Below are 13,377 nucleotides of genomic sequence, written 5' to 3' on the forward strand. Positions count from 1 at the left end.
CTGGTTTTCTTGCTTTATCATATAATCAGAGCCAAGCCCCACTTCTGGGTCAGCTAAAACAAAGAAGGAGATGAACGATGCCAGCAACTTTAGTTCCAACATCAAAGTTTCTGGCTCTTCCTAATAAATGACAGCATATTTCAACTGAAGGCAACTGTGGTCCCCAGAAGACACCTGGCAATCTCTGCGAATATTTTGGTTCCCTACTGCAGGAAGGGGATGTCAGTGCATTGAGTGGATAGGGACCAGGGACTCTACTTCTTGCACAACAGTTGTGCCCAGGAAGCAAAAACAAGAAGGACCAGCCTACCAGGTGAAGAAAGTTTGTAACAAGGAGATATCAAATTGCTTCTCCCCAGGGGATGGTGCAAGCTTGAATGAGTAATTTCTGGCTCTGGGTCACAGTACCATGTAACAGTCTAAACATCACTGCTCAGTCATGGCCATGGGTAATGGCCTCAGTGTTCTCTGATTCCTCCTCACAAGCTTGGGGATTAATTTCCCCAGTCATAGTCTATTCTGTGTCTGATGACTAACTCTACAGAGACTCAACATGGTTGTTGAGTCTGAACAACATGGTTGTTCAGGCTCTGAACAGGGGCCTGAGCCCTCTCCTCTGTGTAGAGAAAGCCACTGGAAGAGGAGGTGCGCTGCTCTTGCCTGAGGGACAAAAGCATAAACAGTATGTGACTTTAACCTGATTTTTGTCCAGCTCACAGTTCTTATACTCTTTTTCTCCCTGTTCCTGAAAGGTGACAATGACGAAGCCCACAAAGATATTCATCATGAAGAAGGCAACGATGATGATGTAAATGATGAAGAAGATAGAGATCTCCACACGGTAGTTGTAGACGGGACCAACATTCTCTCCATTTGAGTCAATAGCTTTATACAGCAACCTGGAGAACAGGAAACTGAGTGAGGACTTGACAACACCATAGTTCAAGCATCCTGGCCCACTGCCCATTAGATGCTCCCAAAATTCCTCTGTACAGTCACAGTCTATGTTTTGGGGACCTGAACACAGCCAGGTCATTGAGGCGACTTCAGCTGTAGGCCCAGATAGCTGGTATGTAGATGAGGAGTTGCCCAGACATAATCATTCAAAGAATATCTAGGTAACTGAAAAATCAAAAGGATTTCACCAACAGTCAACAATTCGACCTTCTACTAACAGATAAGAGACAAAGAACATCACATTTGACATATTGAAGGAACCAAAAATTGTATGTGCACTGTACCCAAACAGGAAGTTCCAGCATCAGACAGAACTCTTGAAAAGGATGTTACCATAACACACATCAATTTCAACTAGTCCATTCTAATGCCGTCAGTCCTTCAGGACCGTAGGCCATGGTGCAAAAGCTTTCACATCCTCTCCTTTGATCTTTACTAGAAGGGTAGATGTTACCACCACCCCTTTTTATCAATGGCCAGAGGGGCATCCAAGTGCCAAGATCACAAGGTCAACAATCGTCAGGGGCAGAGCTCGGAGCTGGGCTCAGGTCCTGTAACCCCAAGATCCAGGCTGGTTCACATGCCGTCAGCTGCCCCCATGGCTAACTGAGGCTCAGTGTCCCAAACCTGGCATTACCACAGTGTTTCCTCAGAGTGAAGCTCTTATGCCACACCTCTTTTCTCCTAGATTAGTTTCCTAGTGAGCGAGTACTTCTCAATTGCCTGTGGAACTGCTGAGACTCTCTGTCACAGCCCCTCCTCAAGCCCTGGCAGCTGGCAAGAACCAGTCTGAGCACTCACCCCCTGAAGCTCCTCTGGCATGAGATATCTGAAGGAAGGCAAGAATGCTCAAGGCTCCCCCTTTGCCTTTTGTTTTCTTCCTTCTTTATGTCCTGATATCCTTACTCACCCAGATGCCGGCCATACACCCAGAGTCTATTCTGTACTAGGTATGATGATGACACATTTCTACCAGCTCTGGGATCTGGGTTCTGAGGCTAGGAACAATGCCTCAATCATGCTGTTTCTTCCACATTGTCTAACACAGCATGTTGTATGGAGTTGACAGCAAAGGCATAAATTGTGAATGAGTGTATAAGCATCTTCATGAAAGAAACAGCATGGTGGCAACTGCCCATGCCTGGCACACATTAGTGCTCATTCTGTATCATAATGAGTGAATGAATGACAGTTTGAACACTGTCAAGTCCTCTTTAAGAACATCAGAAGGGCAGCTACCAACAGAAGTCCCTAGAGCAAATGCCTCTTAAGACCTCTTTAACCACACCCAGAGATGCTGCTCAGATCCTTCACATCTGAGAGCCAGAAGCAATGCAGACGTTTAACACCTTCCTGTTCAGAGGGAGAAACCATGATTGGCAGAAATTGATGACAAGCTGCCCAAAGTTAGTTATAGACAAGCTTGCTTGCTTTGAGGAACAAAAGCAGAACCCACTCCTGGAAGGATGACAGCACAGAGTCCCAAGGAGCAAACAGGGACCTCTCGGGAAACTGGATATTTCTCATACTCACGCGGGCCAGCCTTCAAAAGTTGAGACCGTGAAGAGTGCCATCATAGCCGAAAGGACATTGTCAAAATTGAAATCACTGTTTTGCCAGATCCTCTCACGGACCACGGGACTGTCGACATCGCCATCCTTATAAAGAATGAAAAGCCCCCTGTAGAGGAAAGGCTTTAGAGTCATCTTGGCTTCACGCATGATATTATTAGTTTGGTCCAGCACCCAGAACACCCTCTGTAGCCTCAGCCAGGCCACACACCTGTGCACAGCCCAGGTGGGGCTTCTCCACTGCCATACCCACATGTGCTCTGCTCTATTGTTCAAGTAACTCTAGGAACAACTAGTGTAAAGTGCACTTTCTGGGGCAGGAGCGAGAGATCCAGTGTACATGTGTTGGCTATTGGCTATGACCAAATGGTAAGTGTTTCTCACACTAGAGAGGCTGGAAATACAAGTGGAAGAATCAATACCTCGTCCACAGAGAATTCCCTAAACTCCAAGAAGCAAGCCGAGGTATCTGCTTACCTCCATTGTAGTTTCAACAAACTCTTCTTTTATATGTCATCAATAGCCCCAGTTTTCTTCCCAAAAAAGCCCTGTAACTGCTGTCACACACCATTTCTTACAGAACTGTATTGCGGGAGGGGCCCATGAGATAAAGCCCATTACAGCAAAGGGCAGCTAGAGGGAAGGGCCACACAGCCACATGACAGCAGCACTAGTCAGCCTGTGGGGTCCCCTGCATCCCTCAGCCTGGGCCAATGACAGTTTTTGGAGCTATATGTAGCCATAGGCAAATTGTACCTGTGCCCTGTGGCCATATCATCTGTTCAAGGAAACTCAAATCAATGCAGGGGAGATATTGGTGGCCACTAATCAGTTATTTCAGGGTTCCTTTCCCCAGCTTCTAAGTTCCATGCTAAGTAGCTAGAGACATCTACTCGCTCTTTTGGGATGATAAAAATGTTTCGAACCTCGAGAGAGGTGCTGACTAAACAACAATGTGACCACACTGATATGTGCCCTGGATATAGGTGATGTCACTTTATTTGAGTTTCACCTGGACTTGAAAATATAAACAAACAACAACGAAATGCCAACACTATCCTTCCTGGCATGAGCTGAGTGGAAAGGCCTCTTATTGCTTGACAAAAACTTTCTGAAATGCTAACGTGAGCGAATCCTCGAGGACTGCCATTTCTTCTCCCAGATCCCCCAGTCTGCCCTCGAGGTACCCACCTGCATTCCTCGGGGTTACTTTTGGCTTCATCTGTGCATCGATAGAACTTCCCCTAGATACAAAGCAGATGGAGAGTCAACACAGGCTCTCCCTGTGAAAACCAACTCCAGCCCGGGCAAGAGGGCACCCCTACCTTGAACAGCTGCACCCCAATGCACGCAAACATGAACTGCAGCAGGGTGGTGACGATCATGATGTTGCCGATGGTTCGGATCGCCACGAAGACACACTGGACCACGTGCTGGGGAGAGAGCAGAGAGAGGATGGAAGGCCGCCACTCTCCTCCCTTGACACCAGGCCAGGGCTTCCGTGTTTGGGTCCACTTTGATGTGAATTTTTAACTGTTCTAACTGCAGGCTTTGTTTTGCTCAGTTATCTACTGCATGAGTATAGTGCCCCATACGGTGTTCACTTTTACGTTCCCTAAGTTCTTATCACATCTATTTATTGTGTTTGTGCACACGCACATGTGAACTTGGGACCAAAGGACACCATGTAAGGGCGGGCTCTCCTTCGACGTGGACCCCGGGGACTGCACTCAGGTTAGTAGACTTGGCAAGTGCCTTGACCCACTGAGCCATTCCACTGGCCCACGGAACACCTTTCAAGTATCCTTTCTTGGGATTCCTCAGAAGACATTGGTTTAATTGAAAAGAAACACCGCCAGCACATGGGGTCACAAGATTCTCATGCCAGAAAGACCTTACAGAGATGTAAACCCTCTGGCTGGCTGCATAATTCATATGGGAAAAGATTATAACTTAAAATAAACACAAAAAAGATATTGATAAAGAAGTAACACATGGTCACTGCAATTACAACCACACATTTCCAATTCACAAAACCAAAAGAAACTTTTGCTGCGTATGTGTGTATCGATACATGTCATGTGGGTATGTGTCCACATGCCTGTTCGTGTGAGGACACTGTGTGGCCTGCCACATCAGGCTCTATTTTATACTCTGAATGCAGAGCTGAGATAGACACCAGGAGGGCCCTGCTATCTCAGCCACCTCTGGCACTGGGATTACAGGCGTGGGAGGGCAGGCATGGCTTCCTACACAAGGTCCTACTGCGTGTGCAGCCAGTCTCTTACCTGCTGTGCCATCTTTCATTTTTTGAATGACGGTAGTTGGCAGAGGTAGCTTTTTTGGTGGAAAGGTCCCACTCTGAAACCCATCATGCCTCAGCTCATCTCCAGACTAGAACAGTTAATAACTGCAGCCATCCCCAACCCAAGCCAGCCCCACTCACAGGAGAGGGCCAATACCTTAAGTCCTTTTGCTCTGTTGATTGCTCTGAGAGGCCTCAAGACCCTTAGAACCCTGAGAATCTTCACAACGGAGATGGCGCTGGATCTAAGGAGAAACAAAGGTGAGAGAACAAGCAGTGTCTGCTGTGGCTGAGATCAGTTACTTCATGTGACCATATGGAGTTTTGCTGATCTCTCTGTTCCTTTCTGCTACAAAACAGGCCTCCTGCCTCCTGAGGGAGCTGACAGAGGCCCTGCTTCAAGCACACTACTGGATTTTATAGAGACATTTTCAAACTTTGTTATGTTAATGCAAACACTAGATCCCTGACATTTAGATTTCAGTGTTTAAACCTGGGGACCTGTCTGTGCTTTGGTGCTAGGGCTTTTATGACCACCAAGGAGTTAAATCTGGTAGGAGAGATGAGCCACACATACCTGTGTGGGAGTGTAGGGGTGGCATTAAATGCAGTGTGCTCCTTCGAGGAAGGGAAGGTGGCACAAGGTCTCAGGGGCAGCTGGGAAGGCCTCTCGGGGAGGAGCCAACAGGTGAGCCCCAAGGGAGTGAAGAGTTAGCTGACAAAGGGAAGAGGGGCTTGGGAGGCAGCAGCAGTGCGTACACAGGCAGCTGAGCCATGGCAGCCCAGGTGGTTGGGTGTGGCTGGAACACAGGCCCAGGAGGAAGTGTGCAAGAAGAAAAGCTGGAGAGAACATGGACATCTCAGGGGTTGAGGAGAGTGTGAAGAGACTGAAGGTTCTACTCGGAAACGAATTCAGAACTTCCTTCTCCAGGCAGCAGCCAGAAGCAGCAACAAGGAAGGCAATTCTGGGCAGGAATGCTCGGCTCTTGTTTGGTCCAAAGCCGGCCCCCAGAATGGGAGTGCTGCTGACACTGCCTTAAATGACAGGCTGAACTCTGACTAGGTAAGAAGAGGGACTGCTATCCAATAAGCAGAAACCTAAACCTAGCATTCCTCAGAAGCAAGTTTCTGTCAGGAAAAGCCAATATTCCCTTATCTGCCCCTACTGTCATTTCCCTCAAGCAGAGGGCATCTCGTCCCTAATTAACACAAACAGCCTGCAACATATCAAAGCCTCCATGCTAACTCTCAGGCTGTTCTGGCCCACACCCTTCTTTGTGCCACTTCCTGACCCCATGAAGCTGACAGGGCTTTCCTGCTATCCACTGTTCTCTGCCCGACACAGAAGTTTGATTCCCAAATAAACTGTCTTTTTTTCTGCCTATAGAGTAGTCTAGCTCAGTGGTTTCACTATGCCTCACTTACAGTCCTCTCCAGGTTCCTTTAGCTAAGGGGCTTATGTACATGTGTGCTCACATGGGGTGCCACTGGCTGGCTCCAGAGGCCAGCAGGAGAGTGAGGTGAGGCCACAGAAGATGCAACCACGAGTGACTGCCCCAGGACTGCACGGGGTGAAAAGGCAGTGTTCAGCCTCGAAGAAACCCTTAAACAACCCCAAAGGTCACTACAACTCTGCATCCTGCAAGCACAGGAAGTGGAACGAGTCCCAAAGGACCACCAGGGCCAACCTCCTCATGAAGTGAAGGAAAAGTGCTACCCTGAGAGAGTATACTCCAGGATCAGGCCTGAGAGGAACCCGATTTGTTCTCTTCCAGTCAAGCTGTAACTCATCTGCTGCCGAAAGCTAGTTTCAAAAAGAATAATTAACTCAACCTAGCAGTAGGCACAAGGAATAAAGAAAAAACAAAACAAAAACAAAAACAAAAAAACCAGAAAAAGGACAGTGTGAATGGAATGGGGCAAGCTAACCTCTCCTGGCTGTAACCATCAGACGGTGCCCAGCTTGAATGAATTAGGTTCAAGTTCCCCAGGTAAATGCATTCTGCTGACACATGAATACTTACTGAATCCCAAATGACACCAGAGACACCCCAACAACCAGCATGTCCAGCAAATTGAAGTAGTTCCTGCAGAAAGCTCCTTTGTGCAGGAAAGCTCCAAAAGTTGTCATCTGAAAGCAGAATCATGTGCCATTTACTTCTTCCTCCTCCCCCCCAGGGTCCAAAACCAAGCAAACCAGAGCCTGCGCTCTTCACAAACTCTGGACAGAAGCGTGACTTCATCAATGACTGCATACCAAAGACAAACGCAAAGCAATGGGGCTGAGTGACTGCGCAATTTACTTCAGCAAAAGTAGAGAGAGGGGCACACATGTAAAGAGACCAATTTAGAGTCTATTCAGGTAAGAACAGCTCTCTGCCAAGTCCAAAGAGCCCTCCTCAGGCTTGTGAGAACACCATCACTGCCTCACACCTGAGCTTACCTACACAGTGATGGCCTGACCTCTCTAAGGTCACAGAGGACATATTCTTTTCATTAAATTTCTCAGTGGGAGCTAGCAGTGTCGGCTCCAACGTCCCTAGTGTCCTTTTGCCCTTAACTTTGCTGCTCCAGCTTTAATGGTTTTCCCATTCCCGGTTCTCCCAAGTCTAGATACTCTACAAATATCAGGCATAGCAAGGAGGCTGTTGGGTACTGTTACAGCTAAGCCAGTCTTGCTCTCACATAAACACCCTGTATAGCAGGAGCACATATAGTGGGATTTCTGCTGATCTGATAGGAAGAGTTTAACAAGGACGTTCTCCAGATGGGAAAAATAGTGTTCAATAACCCAGGATTTCATGGGCCTCAAAGCTTATGAGTAAGCACACTCATTTAACAATTCAAAAAGGCAGACAGGAGAGCAGAATTTCAATTAACCAGGACAATGGATCTATGAAACAATGCTCCTTAATTCAGCTGGAGGGAGAGGCAGCAAATGGCAAAAACCAGACCTGGGGTAGGAACCCCACGTGCGTTGTGCAGTTTTTACTACAGGGCCATAAACCTCAGCATTGCTCTGCTCAGCCCAGATGCAGAGGGGACTAAAACTAAGCTTGCATTTAGACAAGAAAACTCAAAGTTTTATAAGACTTCACATAGAGTTGAACACAGTTGGGTGGGTGGTTTTGAACTCATTATCATTATCAGTGACACAAAGGGGCCATTTCCTGACCACATTAGTTGAGGTTTCATCAGCAGAAGATTTTGTGAAGAGCCCAGGTCCCTAGTTGTTCAACTTAAAGTACATTTTTATATGCATACACATAAGCCTCAAAATACTTTAAGAACAATTGTAGTTAAAACTCTTCACTTCTTAGCTCCTTCCCTCAAGGAGTTGGTTGTAACAGCAGGACCAGAAGGCCCAAATCCCAGAGCTCTTGGCCCTCCACCATGCCTGCAGAGCTCTGACATGGGGAAGGAACTTCCTCATGAGGTGCTCACGGTCAGGACACAGCACACACACGGATGCCACCTGTTAGGCTGTGCATGGGCAGTACATTGGCACCTTTAGTCTGTGCCAGCGTGAGCCCATCCCACTAAGGCAGATACAGAGCATCTCCACGCAAGTAGACCCAACTCGCCTTGCAAGACCCATTGCAAGAAAATAGTAAGTTACTATTTGAGGGCACAGAACCACAGGGTAGTCCCAGGAGCACGGAAAGAGTGGCTCCTGGGCTCCTGTCACAGTAGGAGTGCTTTTTGACTCTGATGTTGAAAAGAAGGAAGAGAGTTCACACAGAGTGCTGGATCCATTATTAATGAACAAAATTCAGAGGAGTTTTTAAAAAGCACAAAATATAATTCTAATTGGAATGTGCGGCCAATGCAGCTCCTCCAAGCACTCAAAGATTAAAAAAAGAAAAAAAAAAAAAAACTGCAAAAACACGTTGCAATGTCACAGAAAAAAAATCCTTTAGTTTTAAAAAGTTTAGCTTGATCAAAGAAGGAAAAAAAAAATAGTTCAAAGCACTTCACACATCTCTCCTGTGCCTTGTACACAGGAGGGGCCTCAGTCGCAGGGCTCAATGGCCCGTTACCTTCAAAATGATCTCAAATGCAAAAGTACCCGTGAAGACATAGTCCGCATAACCTAGCATCTGGAAGGGAAGCAAAGGATGCAACCATTATTGCGGTGGCAGCACAGCGGAGGGGGTCAAGGAGAGATGTGTTACCTTTAACAGGATTTCAACCGTAAAGATGGCTGTGAAAGCATAGTCAAAGTAACCCAGTATCTGCAAGGCACAACACGCAGAAATCAGAACAAGGCACACACAGACGTGGCAGACCCCTGCCCGTGAGTAGAAACCCCAACTTGTGTCCAGAGGGACCCCTCTCTAAGAGGGGCAGGACTGCTGCTTCCCCCCACCCCCATGGGAGGGCTGAGCTGCTCAGAGGGCCTGTCTCTCCCGCTCACAGCTCCTCTTTGTGACCGCCAAGGAATGCTGTCGAACCTGGCTTCCTTGGCCGGCTTCCCAGGCTCCTATCCTGGCCCACAGGGGCTGGCTTCTGAGAATCCTGTGCTAATAATCTTCCCTCTAAGGGAACAACCAGTGGCTTGTAGCCCCTGATAAGTGAGATTCATACACATTTTGCAGTTTTGAATTTGGCTGAATGAAATGTGCTGCCATCTAGCTGTGCTTTGGATTAGTGAAGGGATCTAAGTTAGTAATGAAGCTGAGCATGTTGCCTGGCGCTGGAGGCCATTGCTAACCCAGCATGAGGTCCTGGGATCTGTGCCCAGCACCATGAAGGTTAACGTTTTTTTTAAACATAAATAAAAAAGAAGCTAATGGCATCAAGCCGAGCTAGAAATGTTCATGTGTTCCTGTGGGCCCAGGACAATTTAATCATTAAGTGATTTCCCTACCCCACCCTCATATGCCAGGATGGTCCAGTCTAGGAGGCACAGTTTGTACTTAGGGTCTTCCTCCTGAACCTAACTCTGCTTCATCTCAGGGCTGATCCTTGCCTTTTGGGATCCATGCAAAGGACAGACTGACCCAGCATTCTGATTTTTAGTATACCTACTCTACTAGCATGCCTGAAAATGCCATGTAAAATCTTTAAGTCTTATGAGCTCCTGATGCAAGGTTCTTGATTTATTTCATAGCCATGAAAATTCAGAGGCAGGCCAAGTGAGTCAGAAGCAAGAAGTCTGAGCAGTACAACAAGGTACTCATAGCGTGTGGATGACTCCATGACTCTCAACCAGAAAGATGGCAGCCAAGACTGCCAGTACACAAGCCTGTCCTGAGTGCTGATCTCATGGATGTGGTGAGCTGGGGCTTTATTGCATATCTATTGTCTATCTATCTATCTATCTATCTATCTATCTATCTATCTATCTATCTATCTATCTATGACATAACCAGATGCTGCAGTATATGTATGGAGGTCAGAGGACAACTTTTATCTGACTTTTAGTTCTCTCCTTCTACCGTATGAGTCCCAGGGATTGAAACCAGGTGGTCAGCCATGGTGGCGGGTGCCTTTTCATGCTGAGCCATCGTGCTAGCCCATCTATGGTTTTGAAAGAACTGAAGACGTTAATGTCGGGAGGGCTGTAGAGACCACTTAGGCTTATCCTTTTCATTGAAGACATGTGGATATTAGGGATGGGGCGGGGGTACCTGTCAGGCCACAAAGCCAGTCACAGGCAAAGAAGCTGGTGCAGGCTAGCACAGAGCTTCAGGGCTGTGTCTTCTCCTCTGCGGGAGCCAGCACTGGGACATGCATTGCCTGCCCTCATGGAAGGACAGTATCATGCCCACATTGATACTGTGCTTCTCTTCCACAGAAGTGGCGGGGAGCTCTACTCCATGGCAGCTCAATTTGCAGGAAACCCTTTCCCAAACTTCCCATTTCTGGGCTGCTAGACATTGCTAGAACAGTTTGTGTAACTGTATTTGCTAGTCCACTATCAGCACCCCCTTTCCTTTATCCCTTCCTCAGATGCTGAAAGGACATTGCAGCCACACTTACTGGGCCCCATGGTGCCCAGGTGCCCTTCTAAGGTCTTAGACTTAAGTACTTTCTCCACACACCTTCTTCCCTTTATACTAGAAACTCAGCTATTGTTAAAATGAAAAACCTCTGTTCTAACAGCAATACAGGTAACTAGGTGCATCTGTCTAAAACAACAAGGAAAAATGCATGGGAAAGAACTATGACAAGAAGAAACATAAAAATAACCTGTGATTAATATAAAAAATAAAAAAATTTAAAAAAAGAAGTAAAAAAAAAAAAACCTGTCTGATTTTGAGGAGGAGGAGGAGGAGGAGGAGGAGGAAGAGAAGCAGCAGCAGCATAAATTTGCTTCTCAAGGACACAGCCTGGGCTAGGTCCTGACTTGAGATAACATGGTTTGTCTCCAAACACCTTTTCTGTCTCGTGCTTCGTTTTTATATGGAACTCAATGACAGAGGGTGTCCACTCTGTTTGAATGCCTAAATGAAGACAGCCTTGATGATCTCTACTCAAGGCTGTGTCTGTGAGGATGGACTGAGGCAGGCTCACTGCCCTCATCTTTACAGGGGCACCACCTGAGCTGCACGGGAAAGTCCTTTTCACAGTCTCCCGAGAGCATCCTTCCATCACCAGCAGGTTTGCAGGGAACTGGAAGTGGGAAGGTGCGGTTACTGACACAGGCTATGGCCCCGATCTGCTGGTGTGTGTTCATCCTAATGATCTGATGTGGGGAGAGAGGAAGCCACATCTGACAGCCCTGCGCTCATGCTGCGTCTCCTGGGCAGTGCCCTGAAGTGTGCTTCAAGGTCCAGGTGTGACAACCAGCAGACCCATGGGTGTCTGAATATGTCTTTGGATTTTCCTCAGTGTTCAGTTAAATGAACTGCTAGGGAAGAGATCCCAAAGCAAAGACTAATTTAGAGCCAAATATCTTCTAACATGGACACATCGGTGGCATCATCCTTGAGTTGGTGAACAATCAAAAATGTAACCACTACCTACTGCCCTTTTCAGCTTGGCTTCACACCTTTTCCCTGACCTGTGTTTCTCATCAGTGGAGCGGCTGAACAGCCACAGGTAAATTATACCTAAGGAGGAGCTTTCACTAGCCCAAGGTGAGAGCTCTTGGACCTATGCATGCTAGGGCTTAAGTTTACCTTCTCCCCTTAGAACTGTAAAGTGCTATCACTGTGCCACTAGCAAGGGAAGGGGAACCCCAATGTAGAAAGAAAAGAGCAAAGAAGTCCCTGAAGACACTGGTGTACTGCACAAGCTTCTAATTGAGTGCCTTCATCAGCTTTGTCCAGAGAAAGCAAAGCCCTGGTACCACAGGAAACTGCAGCCCCCACCTGGACCTGCTGACCCCCAGGGTAGTCCCACCCACATCCCCCCTCTCTCAGAGGCTTACAGTGTTCCGGAAGGAATGGCTGCGAATGGGATCCTCAGCAGCAAGGGCAGCGCTGCTCAGCATGATGAAGACCAGGATAAGGTTGGTGAAGATGTGGTGGTTAATGAGCTTGTGGCAGCCCACACGGATGCTGTGGAGAAAAGCACTGCATGAACACAGTCCCAGACAAGGGCCTGAGCCTGCTAGGGTCCTCCAGAGTGTGAAGCTGCTTCTGGAGAGAGCAGGAAGAAGCTGGCCAGAGGCTAGGCTGCTCTTGTTTTCCACCCAGATGAGCAATATGACCCACAACTTGCCCCTCAAAGCCGAAGCCAGATGGACTGAGCAGTTTTGTGCTGTGAGCTCCACAGAGACCATTACATCCAGTCCTTACACAGGGGGTTACTGTCCCTCCAAAAGATGGAAGACGGGGCTGAGGATGGAGCTATGGCTCAGTGTTAAGAGCACTGTCTAGTCTTCCAGAGGACCTGGGGTTTACTTCTCAGAACCCACACAGCACCCACACAGGGACTCACAACCCTCTATAACTCCAGGGGATCCAGTGCCCTCTACTGGCCTCTATAGGCACTGCACACTTGTAGTACAGAGACATACACAAATGAAACACTCATACACATAAAAATAAATCATGAAAAATGTGAGGAAGCTGAGGCTCATGGATAGGAAAGAATGTCAAGGTGACAGAGCTAGTAAGGGCAAGGGGTATATTCCAAAGTCAGGCATGTCTACCCTATTTGTAGTTCTACCACAGCATAAAGCCTGACTTCTGAAAGGAAACTGGGCCAAATTAAGTCCCTTGAGTAACTACACAACAAACTACAACCCACCCTAGTTGTAAACTAACTGTTGTGAACCAACTAAGGAAGACACTACTGTAGCAAGCAGCTGGGCCTCAGCCAGTCATGGGCTGCCTGCTGGTTCAGGTGTGACAGCCAGCAGACCCATGGCTGTCTCAACATGTCTTTGGATCTTCCTCAGTGTTGAGTTGGATGAACTGCTAGGGAAGAGTAAGCCCCGGGGGGTGCTGTGGCTGGACAGGCTGTGTCTTCCTCAGTTCAGAGCTCTGTCCATGATGTCATCTCCATGCCGCAGCTCATGGACTGGCTTGGCTTCGCTGCTCTACTCGGGAACCATTATTTGCCTCACTAAACTCTTGCCGAATTTAATTT

The 13,377-nt window shown here is 47.5% G+C and overlaps 1 protein-coding gene across 14 annotated transcripts in view; it reads right to left on the reverse strand.

Moving 5' to 3' along the window:
• Positions 1 to 13,377, reverse strand: part of Cacna1d (calcium voltage-gated channel subunit alpha1 D) — a 301,017-nt gene that overhangs the window by 57,534 nt on the left and 230,106 nt on the right. For all 14 annotated transcript variants that reach the window (XM_060390786.1, XM_060390779.1, XM_060390778.1 and 11 more), the window contains 8 exons: positions 12,212 to 12,341; positions 9,009 to 9,068; positions 6,858 to 6,964; positions 4,991 to 5,078; positions 3,854 to 3,961; positions 3,720 to 3,772; positions 2,491 to 2,637; positions 698 to 899 (listed from right to left, as the gene is read on the reverse strand). In XM_060390786.1, coding sequence (XP_060246769.1) covers positions 698 to 899; positions 2,491 to 2,637; positions 3,720 to 3,772; positions 3,854 to 3,961; positions 4,991 to 5,078; positions 6,858 to 6,964; positions 9,009 to 9,068; positions 12,212 to 12,341 — 895 coding nt within the window. The remainder of the gene's footprint in view (positions 1 to 697; positions 900 to 2,490; positions 2,638 to 3,719; positions 3,773 to 3,853; positions 3,962 to 4,990; positions 5,079 to 6,857; positions 6,965 to 9,008; positions 9,069 to 12,211; positions 12,342 to 13,377) is intronic.

This window comes from Meriones unguiculatus, chromosome 9 (genome assembly GCF_030254825.1).
Source record: "Meriones unguiculatus strain TT.TT164.6M chromosome 9, Bangor_MerUng_6.1, whole genome shotgun sequence".
In the NCBI taxonomy this organism is placed as follows: Eukaryota; Metazoa; Chordata; class Mammalia; order Rodentia; family Muridae; genus Meriones; species Meriones unguiculatus.